General features: G+C 35.1%; 1 protein-coding gene across 1 annotated transcript; it reads right to left on the minus strand.

The window, feature by feature from the left end:
- Positions 1 to 497: 497 nt before the first annotated feature.
- Positions 498 to 8,481, minus strand: LOC127832076 (uncharacterized). The gene is made up of 4 exons (XM_052357233.1): positions 8,380 to 8,481; positions 4,366 to 6,747; positions 3,331 to 3,541; positions 498 to 3,179 (listed from the first exon to the last, which is right to left on the minus strand). Exons 2-4 carry the CDS (start codon positions 6,674 to 6,676, stop codon positions 2,363 to 2,365), a joined length of 3,339 nt encoding a protein of 1,112 aa, XP_052213193.1. The 5' UTR covers positions 6,677 to 6,747; positions 8,380 to 8,481; the 3' UTR covers positions 498 to 2,362.
- Between the last annotated feature and the right edge of the window lie 6,211 nt (positions 8,482 to 14,692).

The raw sequence follows: 14,692 nt of genomic DNA on the forward strand, positions 1-14,692 counted from the left end.
TCTGTGCAAATAGAAGTAATATATGTAGAAAAAGCAGTATGCTTCTTCAAGTAAATATCCTTTTTATTGGTTTCAAATTAAGAAAATTCAGAACTGTAAAGGAAGTACTTTAAATTTCTTTGAAAAAGTCACAAAGACACATATAAACGTTACCCTTTTTTCAATTTTAAAGGCGAAATACTAAGAATACTAAGCATTCTTGAGTTATCATCCGGAAACTATTTTACTATTTCGAGTCACTGTGACCTTGACCTTTGACCTAGTGACCTTAAAATCAATAAGGGTCATCTGTCAGGCATGCTCAATGTACCTACGACGTTTCATGATCCTAGGCCTAAGCGTTCTTGAGTTATCATCCGGAAACCATCTGGTGGACGGACCGACCGACGGACCGACCGACGGACGGACCGACCGACATGTGCAAAACAATATACCCCCTCTTCTTCGAAGTGGGGCATAAAAAGGGTAAGACCTTAAGTTCTGACAAAAATGTGTGGTTCAAGTACATGTTTTGGCAATTTATTTACTTTCGGACGATTCAATTTTTCAGCTAAAATAGGGGAAAAATCACAAACATATATAACAGCATACAAAAGAAAAGCAAAGTAATACAATTATGAGACATTAATTATGTAATAAGCACATAAAAGGCGAACAAACGAGTACTCTCCCGAGTATAATAAGTCAAACTTTAACTACGTTGAAAACGCTTTGTCGTCTTATTAAAGTATTGCGCAAGAATTTGCAGTTTGCATTGTATCGCAGCAGAAAACGGTGAACGCTATGTAATTAATTGTGCGCAAGTAAAGACAGGGATATCAGTGAAAATGATTGATGCTCCCCGATGATGCTATGTCGATATATGGGTTAATTGTGTGGAAAAAAGTGTGACATTGACAACATCTATTATTAGCCTCGGTGACCTTGACCTTAACCACAGTGACGTCAAACCTCATCAAAAGGTAGAGGTCCATGCAAGGTACCTACATGCCAAATACGTAAGAGATCGGTTAAATATTGAAGGCGCTATGAGAAACTGTAACAAAAGTGTGACGGAAAATCTATTATTAGCCTCGGTGACCTTTACCTTGACCCCAGTGACATCAAACCTCATCAAAAGGTAGAAGTCCATGCAAGGTACCTACATGCCAAATATCGGTAAAATATTGAAGGCGCTATGAGAAACTGTAACACAAGTGTGACGGAAAATCTATTTTTAGCCTCGGTGACCTTGATCCATGTGACGTCAAACCTCATCAAAAGGTAGAGGTCGATGCAAGGTACCTACATGCCAAATATAAAGATCGGTTAAATATTGACGGCGCTATGAGAAACTGTAACACAAGTGTGATGGAAGGACAAACTGGCAACTATAAGCTCCCCATATGTATTTAATGGGGAGCATAAAAAGCAGTAAACATAATTCTCAACAATTATATGTATTTACATTCCTATATACAGTAAAGCAATATGGTGGTGTTTCGAGATGTGTATTCATTACTAACCATTACTTGTTCTAGAGGCAGGTTTGAATTGCAAGAGAGAATGTCATGATGCAATGACATAATCGTTTGCATTTCTAAGATTCATAGCAGATTATTGAAAAAACGTTTTACGTGTGAGCAGTAAAGAAACACAAAACCTACTGAGATTTAATTGAAATTTAAAATGTAGAATGTATTATTATTTCATTATTTTATCAGATTATGCTTAGCGTTGAGTGTATATGTTAAAATGTCAAATGAACGTAATCGACACATTTTAATGTCAAGAAATATAATAGTAATATGATATCAAAATTTAACACATAAATGTCACTGTGAAGAAACGTGACGATGGTCTTAATTTTAGCGACCATTTACTGGTGAAATAAACTTTAGAATAAGGAACGTTTGATCTCTAAGATTATTAATGCAATTTTTGTATCATGTATGCATAAACAAGTCGCATGTCCATTACTAGTATAGACCATACTTAAAAGTATCACATGGTATAATGATATATATGACTATGTTAGATGTTATAAAGACAGTTGTAGTATAAAAATAGCGGTCAAGTGTAACTGCTTCATACTACCAGTTACTCAATTGAGACTATTGTATCAGCATGTGCGAGTCTTTGGCGCATCCCCACAAAGCATCTCAGTTAAAACTGACGTTAATTTCGTAATTTCATAAAATACATCAAGTTTGTTCAAATGGTTTAACTCAATTAAACATCAATATAATTTCATAATTTTAATAAACTAGTAATTCATCTATCAATAGATTTATAAATAGATCTTCTAATTCGACCTTAGCTAAGTTAGATTTTTGAAGTTTTGAAGATAAAGCCCCTATGCGCAACTCTTCTATGGATCAAATCAGTCCACATCACTGACATTCGTAAGAACGAAACTCTCTTCTTCAGTCACGAGGGATTTGTTGACCAGGTCTGAGAACGACGTAGCGGAGCGTGACGTAAATAATGTTCGACCAACATTCTGACGGTCATGTCTGCCATCACCAAAAAGGTCCGCGTCTGATAAATCACTTGTGAACATTCCGGTTTCTTCATTGTATGATTCAGTCCAAGCGAATTCGTCCAACCTTTGTATCTCTGTAGTTTCATCCAGTGAATTGAGGTGAGCAACTGTCATTAGATTTGTAAAGGCATGTGGATGAGAACGGTCAACGGCGTTTGGCGCGGAACTCAAAGACAATACCGAAGGACTACCATCTGTGGTCATGAAATGACCTTCCTCGGAACTCTTGTCATGTAACCTAGGTCTTTCTGTCGTCGTTTGAAGGACAGAGTACGAAACCTTTGCAGTTAACTGTGTATTTTCTTCAGACATGTATCTAACATTTTCAACAACTTGAGCGTCGGTATTTTTCTGACGTCGCGGCTCTTCCAATGGTATATTCAGTTTATACCTGCTCACTCCATCTTTTACAGGTTGTCCAAAGATATTGTCTGTCTTCTGTATATCATTATTTTTGGAAAAAAGATCTACAGAATCGCTTAAATCGTTGCCGCTCTTTGCCCCGTTTGGTTGTTTTGCTTCGTTTAGAAATGTCTGTGAGACACTTTCCGGTTTGCTAGTATATTTTATGTGTTTGCTTCTGACATCCGGCTTTTCCTCGCTTTCTGTGTTGTTGTTTAACTCGGCTAAATTATTCTTTGGCGCAACCCCATAACTGTAATAATACAAACATTTCTAAAACAATAATAAACATAAGAACATCAGTCTATGTTAAAAAGGATATTAAATTATATTTTATCTTTACAAATAGTATTATAATTAAAAAAAAACTGTCGGAAAAAAGACTTGAAAGCAAACAAATAAACCTTGCGTTGTCTTTATCTTGAGTTTTCTTTTCATTCGAGTGTTTTCTGTCTTTCTTCACAATGTTTCTGACGTTAGTTACGCTGTTTAGATTACCGATTTGCAGGACCTGGCTTCCAACAATGTTTACTACCCGCCCGCCTTTTGATCCGGGTAGATTTCCAAGTGGATCCCACAACTCGTCTTCACTGCTGTCAGAATCTTCTGTGTAAACTGTAATAGTAAATATTTAAATATACGAATAATGAACTTCAGATATATTTCAAGAGAGAAATTCTTCGTGTTACCAACCGTAAGATTACATTATACATGTCAATACATGCAGCACGCCAATTAACATACACATTATAAAGGCTGGGTTCTACAACGAATTTATAAATAATTCGTCTTTATGATATGATCGGTTTCCGTAACCTCAGCACACACAAACTATGCAAAATGACTTTAGCTTCATTCATTAACATCGAATGAATAATCAAAGTGATGACATATTTATTGTTAAAAACAAATAAGCGTTTGCCAACTAAACAAAACTTTAAAATTGATTAATTCTTGAACTTTCATATTTCAATTGTACAATTTTGTTTTACTGCTGGATCGCGCATAAACGCTCGTCCTATTAACTGAAAAATATTTTCAAACTCCCTGAACTTATCTAATAACATTAGGCTCCGCCAATTGTTTGTTGCAGAATAACGCACACTTATTGTCCTTTTTGTAAAAAACAAACATGTCGCAGCTCATGTTAAAATAAGCTATTTTTATAAATGTGGATTCATGTTATCAGGGTTTTCTTAATGTATTAGGGCGCTCTAAATGCTGAAACATCTTTTAGTCAAAGGAAACTACTGTATTGTTATCCTTTTGTAGCAATTAAGGTTGGGCCAATTTAATTTGAATTTGTCTGTTTCTCAATTTTGAACAAAATTGTAAAAACTGACATAGCGTTTTGTTCCGTATAGATTACAAATGAAACCTTATCCGTAGTAATTTAAATGTTTATACAATAACATTCGTTTTTTAATAACCTTAATTACCATTATCTGCAGGACCCTGGTCGTACATCCGTCTGCTTTCTTGTGTACTTGTAGGATTATCGATTTCCACGTCGTTCGTTGACAGGTTATAAATCAACATCTCAGAAGTTATAATCCCTCTGCCATTATCCATCTGACCTTTTGGTTGTTGTTGCTGCGGCGTCTGCTGCTGCATTTGTCTGGGAGTATATTCTGTCGCTCTTTGTCGTCGTGCACCTGGTGCCTGCTGCATTGCCGAATGCCTTGGGTGTAGTTGGTTTGTGGCATCATACCCGTCTGCAGAACGGATGTTTGTACGACTTGTGTTTGTCCTTTGCCCGTCGTTTACAAGCCCCATGACATGTTTATCGTCACCGCCATCCCGTCTGTATTGCGGCTCCTCGTTCAAAGGCATCTGATTGTGTCTGAGAAAATGACTCTGCTCTCCAATCCTTGAAAACTGACCTATTCTATGGTAACCATGAAATTCAGGTTCCTCTGCAGGTTGATAACCAAGATCAAGACCCAAAGCCCTAGTCGGTCGCGAAATATTTTGTTGAACACCGAAAGGTGCTACTGGTTCACTATAAGATGTGAACGATGTATTCACGTTCGCATACACGTAACAGAACTCGGGTTGTGAATATTTTTCACCCGTTCTAAGAAAATGATCACCGCCTTTTGTGTAAGAGGACGCAGCGGAACCTTGGTTAGGTTCAATGCTCATTCGTCTTTCAGCATCACTTATGTTGAAGCCATGCTGGATAGGGTCATTGATTCCTCTATACAAAGGTTCAGTGGTAGCCTGCGGCGTGTATCGTGGCCCTGATGTCGTAAAAGCACTTGTACCAGAAGCCCACGCATGTTGAGGTGTGTCCCTTCTGTGAAATTGCTGCTGTGTCAATGAACCTGTTCGATTCATCGTTTGTCTGAACATATCTTGTACTTGCCGCGGGTTCTCTATACGTTTTCTTCTCCGAATGGCGTTTTTCATGATTGCAACAATTCTGTCGTACGTGTATTTGGACTTGTCAAACCAGTCGATTCCGGTGACACTAGCCAGTCCGGGAGGTGTCCGATAATTACGTTTGTTTGAAGGCTGCGAGTGGACTGGCCGTACACTGAACTCACAGTCCGAGACTAGAACGTCCTTGTCAACCGGACCAATCCTAGTCAATGCGATTGCTTCTTCGATGAAAAACTGAACCCGTCCGGATTGTTCCGTATTCTTAGAAAGATAGACCAAAACGACACTTGCATTTTTCAGAACATCTTGCACAACTTGAACATGAGACTGCATGAATTTTTCGTCGTCAAATAATTCTATCCGTAACTCATCGTTTAGCTCTTGAGTGACCATAGCTTTTATTTCATCTTTCATGTCAACAGCATAATCATAATCATTCTTGTCATACACAATTACTGCATCACACAAACGTTTGATATCTGACCGTGTGGGCCCTTTTTCCTGTTTTACATATTGTTTGATAAAATCCTTTAGGTCTTTGAAAGAATCATCAGCCTTGTCCATCTTCACGTCTTCACTGAATTTGACACGCTTCTCCGATTGTTTGCCGTTTTCATCTTTTATGTGCTCTGTTGTAACAGTTCCTTCTTCTTTTTCTTTCTTTTTTGATTTCAGAAGATCCTCTTCATCATCATAATTTATTGCTTGAACTCCTCGTTGATTGAAATCTTTCACTGATATGAATTGGTCTTGTTCTGGCACAGACTGTTCTTGAACTCCTGACAACAAGCGCACTGTCTGCCGATAGGGCGATTCAAAATACTGGTGCTCTTTTGAAATTGAAGCTTGTACGCATGACGGGTTCGAACTTCCGAACGCACTTGGATGATTGGTTCTTGAAGATTGATTAAATTGTTTTGATTCTTCTTGTAAATCTGACAGTGTGCGCCATTTTGGAGGGTATACTATTGGCGCCGTCCTCTCGGTCGCGTTTGGCTCGGAAAGACAGCCCTGTATGCCTGTAGCTTGTACGTAGGACCGGTCCGAACGCATTGAAACACTTGACGATGGCACTGTTGGTGGGTAAATAATTGGTATCGAACGCTGGATTTCGTTCGAATCGAAAAGTCCGCCTTGAATGCCTCGAGGGTTAGAAGGTCTTGATATACTTTCCGTTTTGACTTCTGTCTGTAGGATCGTCCGATGACGAGAAAAATCGGTTTCATTTGACATAGGAAGGTCTGTCTGAAAGCCAGGAGGGCCTGGGCAACCATGTGACTGTCTTGACATCATTTCTTCAACAATCTTGTGTTTGTCAGAACCAGTTGTTTCTGACTCAGTATCATCCGCAATTGTAATGTCCATGCTCGAAAGACGTCTGTCGTTTTCATGACTTTCGCCTTCAACTATTCCATCTTGACTATTTTCAGTGCCTTCTACAACAAAGAGGCTACTGAAGTACGTACACAGATACAACAAGAGCGTCATATATACGTTATGTATACGTAATTTATTATTTATTTTTACTTGCCTAGTATATTATTTAGTCATATTTTTCTGTATTCGGAACTAATACAACTTAAACAAAAAACTTGTGTTTAATATTTTAGCATTACGGCATTAGGATACACTCATTTGGAAATCCTTACACAAACGATATGTCGTGTTTTGCATCATAATCAATTGGTATTTTATATTTGCGAACAGGCAAGAGTAATTTCCGCAATTTATTTAAAGGACCACCAATATGTTGACAACAATTGCGTAACACGAATATTCAATTTCAATTATATGTACATATATACATTATATATATATATTTGTATTCATCGAAATATTGGTGCCTACGGGAGTTTACATGCATTTTAATTATAAGGTCATTTAATATTAGTAAAAGGACTTTTAGCGAATATTTCTGTGTATATAGAGTGATTTGATTACTATTTTAAAACTTTTGTTCAGCCCATGTGCCCATGTTAATTTAAAATTACAAACTGGAATATTTGATGGACTTTCCGTACATCAAAGCAATGAAAGGAGTGTATTTTGAGGAAAGAAATAGGGAATACCAATCTGATAAACTGATGATTGCTGACCGCTTGGTAGGATTGTTATTATAAAAGACACCGCCAATCTTTCCATCTGAATTTGAAAAGAATTTGTCTTTAATTATGGGCCATTAAAATTAAGCTGCCATTGGTCTGTACGCGAGAGAATGCTATCGGCTAATCAAATGCAACAAAACATGCAGGGATCATCACCTGGAAACAATTTGACTTGATTTCCACGTTACAACAGTGAATGTTGTATAAAAAAGAGTACATGCACAATAACAAAGGCATTTAATTCTGCATTATAAAAGATATTAAGAAAAAGACAAGAAATACTTAATGTAAATAAAAAATTATAAATAAATAAACCCCAAAAGCAATAAAAAGCTTATAAACAAATTGGGCCTTAAATCGATGGAACGTTTGAAACGGAACATGGCACCGAGCCGCTCGCAAAACAAATAGGTACACCACGGGAAAACATGCGCAATCAAATGTTTTTACAATGACAGGGAGTTGAAAACGTAACAAAAATACTTAAATACATCAAATAATTAAAATTAATTATGATTTAATTCTGAAACGTAAGCATAACAATAGTTTCGGAATTTGATTTTGATGATGTCACTGATTTGGAAATTCCAATGACAGAAGGATGACTTTCAATATTACAAATGTTTACATTTCGTGAGAATATTTTTGTGTTTATTCAATCACAATAATTATGAAAAATAACTAGAGATACTATTTTAAACAGTTTTTTTTAAGGGAATACATTTTAATATAATGTTTTCCCTGTTCGCTAAATATCATTCGCGATTCTATTAATAATCTGAGCGGTGAACATTTTCAATCTAATTATTTAAACATTTGCCTCCATTATAAATGTTTTTAAACACATCGCTTTAAAGCCCACCATTAATGTGTAGTTTTCCAGAGGAATTTCCTGCAAATTGATGGTAAATTCCTATTTTTTTTTTATACAAAATATCATCGAAAAACAAAACTCATAAATACCTCTGTACTTCACATCGGAAATTCCGTGTATAAATATAGACACGTACGTTTGAGGGTCTTCACGAAAGTAGTATTCGTTGAATTGTGTCGGCTGATCTTTATCGTGAGGATCTTCTAATCAACTCATTAACGAATTGTTTATACAATTCAAAAAGTAAAGCCCGTTCATCAACGCATTACATAACATATATATTTTCTTTTCACTATCCTATGGAACAATATGTACTGAATTTGTTTTTATATAACCGGGGTCTACTTTCGATTTCAAATAATGTTGAACGACAGTGATTTTAACACAATTCGCTCGTTATTTTCTTGCTCGTATGTGTGATATGTAACACATGTTACAAACAATACCATGCACACCATTATAAATGTACAAAATGACAATGGACACATATATACCGGTAATCCAGACCAACATGTTAAAGAACAATTCAGTCTTTTATACACATTATTTATTATCTTCAAATTGCAATATTTTATAGATCGTTGGGTAAAGGCACATGTGTGTAATGAATGGGAGCTTGGAAATTCATTGAGTATAAGAGCAAAAGACCACAAAACACATCAAAACACGGTTTTATCAAACGGAGCACCTACCTGACAACTATATAGAACAGTAATATCGAAAATGAATCAAAATACGTCTCTGAATAGTACTATCATGTATTGCAGGTAATTGAGCAAAACTTTGTTGCAATACCTGTCCTTGGTTGGAATTATGCCAAACACCGATCTCTTGAAAAAGTTTATAAAAAAAGTCATTTATAGTTTATGACAGGCATGCACTGGCGTATATTAAGAGTCAACTTATGCTGTTGAGTTTTATGGAATAACCCTCCAGTAGGCAAATATCCACTAATTCATGTGTTTCTAAACGTTTCGTGGGTTTGTTTAATTTGATGTACTATAATTACATTTGATGATAAAAAACAACTGTGCGCGTTGTAATAATTTATTTTATTTTGTTAATTTAAAGAATGATTGATGTACCTTCGGTTGGTTAGCAATAAAGGATTGTCGAATAAAATGGAATATATGTTTGAAAATCGGGAAAAACACGTTTTTTGCAGGGACGGACAATTACAAAAAATAAACACAAGACCAAAGTCAGGTTGCATGAAATATAAAGGACGGGAAAATGTATGCCTATTTTAAAAGGTCATTATAAATATCTGGGTAAATATTAAATAACCATACGACAAGCGCCTGCCTATATGAAATTATGAGGCTGGGCCAATGAACGATGTAAAACAAATCCTATTGTAGCATATGCTATACCTTGTTTTAAATACAATATAACCCTCACGAACAATGATATCACATGCTGCACCCCTTTTAATGCGTTATTTAACCATTTCGTATATTGTTTATATCTCAAATGTGTGCACAATGGCTTGTAGAGTGTTTTAAATGGCTACTTCTCGTTTGACTGACCGATGGCTTTACGTTATTTTACTGATATCACGAGGTTACGTCAAGTGACGTCGCGATCTGTCAACAACTTAACGGTTTTATCGCGACGTTTACGTTATTATTTTATTTATTTTTTTAATTTAAAAGCATGTTATAAACAAGATGTGTTTGTGAAACACTATGTCCCCCCATATATTTGACCTTTGACCTTGAAGGATGACCTTGACCTTTCTCCACTAAAAATGTTTAAGTCCATGAGAAACATATGCATGCCAAATATCAAGTTGCTATCTTCAATATTGCAAAAGTTATGGCCAATGTTACAGTTTGACGCAAACCAACAAACAGACAGGGCAAAAACAATATGTCCCCCAGTATAGACTGGGGGACATAAAAATATCTGACTATCGTTATCATGTCATACCATGCTTATCAAACGCGTCCATGATATTTTAGTAATTAAGCTCGCCAAAGGCTCATGTGCTCGTTTAATAAAATATGACATGATATGACAACTCATTTCAGATCCTGTATATCTGCAATATAGAGCGATTTCATCGTCTACATTTTGCTTGACTGACCAATCACGTTACTTTATTGTTTACATGTTGAAATAAATACATATAATGTTGTTATTTATGGTAAATAAGGTAGATATACATTGTATTCAAACACGTTTGTTAAAATTATAAAAAATTTAAAATGTTAAAAATTCTTAACAATGCATTATGATATATAATTCAAAGAGCTTACAAACATGCTTTAACGATTGTAATAAACGTTATACATATTGAGTCTCAAATGTCAAGCAAATTTTAAATAATTTTTGGACTTTATTACGTATTTGAAAATCCAAACGTTGTGCAAGTTTTATTAGTTCAAATGAAGACTTAGTGACAATTTTAAACAATAAAAGTGTAGTAACATGAATACAAATTAAGTATTTGATATGTATACAGTTTTCAAAACCTCTTTGGAATATGAAGAATATTGAGACTTACTTCCTCGACGATTGCGCTTATTTTTAAGTAAGATTAAGAGTCGCTACATACCCGTTAATAATTATTTTGTTATAAGAAATGCCGTTCTTAATAATACTGTTCAATAAATTACAGAACCGCCTTGATAGATCTCAGTTTCGTATCAGGTATATATAGGGATAAATAGAACCTTGATAGAACCAACATGTGTTATTACCATCGATTTATTTATTTTTGTATTCTTAAACGACTATTATTTGTTATCAAATGTTATGTTGTTATACCTAATTATGTGACAGAGAATAATATGTGTATTTGTGCATGAAGACGATTGTACATTTGTACAAGTCTGAATGAACTGTCTGTCTGTCTGTTATTTTGCTGAAATGACGTTTGAACGTCAACTAACGTCATGCAATTTATACTTCTTTAAAGATTTACCAGCATGTGCTCAACAACGATCTGACTCTCGTCATGCCATATCGTTATTTATTAAACTCGTCCCGGATATAAGTTACTAAGCATACTTATTAACACAATTCTTAAACAAGATTAATAAAATATGGTAACAGATAACATTTACAACTCGTGTCAGATCCTTTATGGAAATATTGCCTTAATGCCTGCATTCAAATAAATGAACAGGACCCAGGAACGAAATATGTTTGGCTACGTTTCGTTTAAGAATCGCTGAGTTGCGCTCCCTATGAACCAAACTTCGCGTAAACAAGCAATAATCTGAGCCGTCAACGTTGCAATCGTTTATAACCGATATATGAACAGGCGTAATAAAATATGGTATGCAATGACAATTCGTGTCAGATGCTATATGCTTTATATAAAAAGACAGGAAAATGGACGAAAGATCTTTGGTTCGGTATCTAATTCTCGCTCCATGTAAACAAAACTTATCGAAAACAAGATTATACGGACGCCATGACACATACCTGAATTGAGATAAACTCAATTATTATCAATAATCTTTTCCGTGAAAAATGCACGTGGGTACTTTCCATTCACCTACGTATTGGGCTCAGAAAAAGCGCCATGCCATGCACGTAAGTTTCACCCATTCATTAGCATGCAAGGTTAACGTATAGAAAAATCCTGTCCTCGTTGTTAGTGAAGCACTTTAATATGGAGGGTGGTCTTATAAACTTATTCCTGTATGGTGTCAATTGAATTATTGTTTTGCATTGAACAAAGTGACCTAGATACGGTTGTGTTGTCGTAAATCGTAATACGTTTTATTGATACAATTTCGAACATAAAATTCTGTGCAACATGTAACATTAAACGACTACGTTGAGAATAAAACGTAGCGTCTTAATAAAAAGCAAAGGGTTTTAGCAGTGTTTAAAAAACAATTTTCTCGATGTATGCGGACACAAAATAGTTACAGCAATATAAATACAAAGTTTTAATATTGGCGAAATTAAAAATAATTTCAAAACCTTTAATCAATACTGGATTTTTGGTCCTTGCAATTAACGTTAACGTTGGTTATCGTTCCAGTAAGACACGATTCTTGTTATGTAAGAGCACTTAACGACAACTCTGCTACAAGAGTGTTAATTAACAAGAATATACATCCACGAATCACAGCACTTTTGTCACTTAACTGTACTTAAATACATGTGTTTAACATTTTAGTTTTTAATAAAATCTTCTGGAATTGTTAGATCTTATTAATCGCACGAAGCGACGACAATCTAACCATAAATTGAAATATGCGCTCAGAGCGCTTTTTTAACAGAAGAACACTATCAGTTTGTTTTATACATTTAACAGTTGTTGTAAGTTTGCATTCATTAAAACGTATGTGCGTATTTTATTGGCAATTAATTCTTTAGCTGCATATAGGTTTTGCAAGAAATCTATGTCTATGTCCATCTTAGAGAGCCACGCCGGAAGAAAAAAACACGTTAAAGCATTATAACTCCTTACACTTGTTCGTGTGTGCGTGCGTGTAATAAACAGCACTAAGACATGTTGACGGCGTGACTCGTTCTCTTTATTAAATAATCGTCTACCAGATCAAGGTTACAAACCAATAAACATTTACGAATACATGACATCCCTCTCCTTAAGATAAATTAATAATATTAATGACATCAACTTTAAGAAAAGTGTTAAAAACTGATATGTCTATGTAATTATAATGTTTTAACATAACAATGAAAGTTCTTTAAATTTATCTTAAACAATCAATAGTTATCATTTACATTTCTAATGCTACTACATTAATGTTACTGTATTCAAATACCAAGTTAACAATTTCAAACATCAGTTTCACTCATTGACAAATTACATTTTATCAAATGCAATAAAGCTCAAGAGAGGTAACTCTAAGATGTTGTCCATCTCCAGAACACATTTTCGTATTTCCCTTTGATTCCATATATTCAATTGAAGGGAATAAACTTGTCCATTGTCTACACATGTATCAATACAGTTAGTTATACAGCGGCTTCCTTTTTTAACAAAATGCAACTATTTCTTAACATCTTTCACAATGAATTTATGAATAATTGTGAAAATTGTAACTGTCACATTACCTATGCATTTTTTAAATAGTTTTAAACTATGAGATTAACTATGGTTATGTATCAACTAAAAACAAATGACTAGAATCAATGTCTCTCAATGTCTCTGAACCTTTCTATAAAAACCTCAACTACACTTAAGCTTAAATGAGCATCAGCTTACAAGAGTTTTTTAGACTAGAATTTGGATCTGTCTTGAGACAGAATGGCATCACGGGGTTTATTATGCCCCTAAACACAGTGTATGCCATTAAATCTTAATATCAACTTTGTAATCACTGTACTTTGATGGCACTTTAACTATTCTGCCGGATCTCATTGTTATAGGTGTTGTAGCACTTTTGACAACCGATGCTGGAGGGTCAACAACAGGAGGCTCTTCAGTGAGCATCGCACTGTCATTGTCTTCAACGAAACTGTTCTTGAATGTAGCTTTTGTCGGCTTCAGATCAATCGGGTACCCTCGGACAATTCCGCCATAACGGCACAACTAAGCCAATATTAAATGAAGAGTTAAATGCCCAAGTGAAATGGGTCATATTATAAACAAACAGCTGTTGATTTTTTAACCTGAAGAATAACATATGTTGGGTGAGCGATATAGCGCAATCATGGCCCTCTGTTTCTCGGAACCTATCAGAAATAGTTGGTTCACATTTAGTGTACATGTTTCAAATACAAGGAGAACCCATTTCACTTGGGCATTTATTCTTCATTTAATATTGGCTTAGTTGTGCACCCTTTTTTAAATTTATCTTATTGTTTGGTTATTTTTATTCACAAGTCTAGAATATGTCAAAAATAGCTTTATCAAATTAATAGCTATTACAACAACATCCAACACTGAGACAAGTGGGGCATACTCTTAGTTGAGAAAAGTTCTTGAATATTCTTTTTTTAATACTGCTAGTTGATACTATAAAAATGCTTTCTGCAGTAAAGGTTCAGTGAATTTTCATTAATATTTTAAATATATGGAAACTTTCATACAATTTCTGACTGGTAATTCAAGTATAAAATATGTTTCATTGACATGTCTCTTTCGTTTCAGAAATGCTTTAAAGGGCTGTTCAGCTACAAAACTCTGAGACAAACTGGAATTCTTTACCATTACAAATGCAAGTTGAAAAAGAGCGATGTTACTGTAAAGGTTTAGGGCTCCTTTAAAGCGCATCATGATTCCTGTCGCTTGCAGGTAAACAGATGGTGAAGGAGCAGTTGATGGATTTCTTTGGCATGGGGAGTCCTGATTCCAGTTGCAACCGAAATAATATTCCGCTGCTGAAGTCAAAATCTGACAACTATGAATTACTGTTAAGGTTCATGTAGAGGCTTCATTTTGAAAAATGTGGGACCCCAAGCATTGAA

Source organism: Dreissena polymorpha, chromosome 5, assembly GCF_020536995.1.
Source record: "Dreissena polymorpha isolate Duluth1 chromosome 5, UMN_Dpol_1.0, whole genome shotgun sequence".
Lineage (NCBI taxonomy): Eukaryota > Metazoa > Mollusca > Bivalvia > Myida > Dreissenidae > Dreissena > Dreissena polymorpha.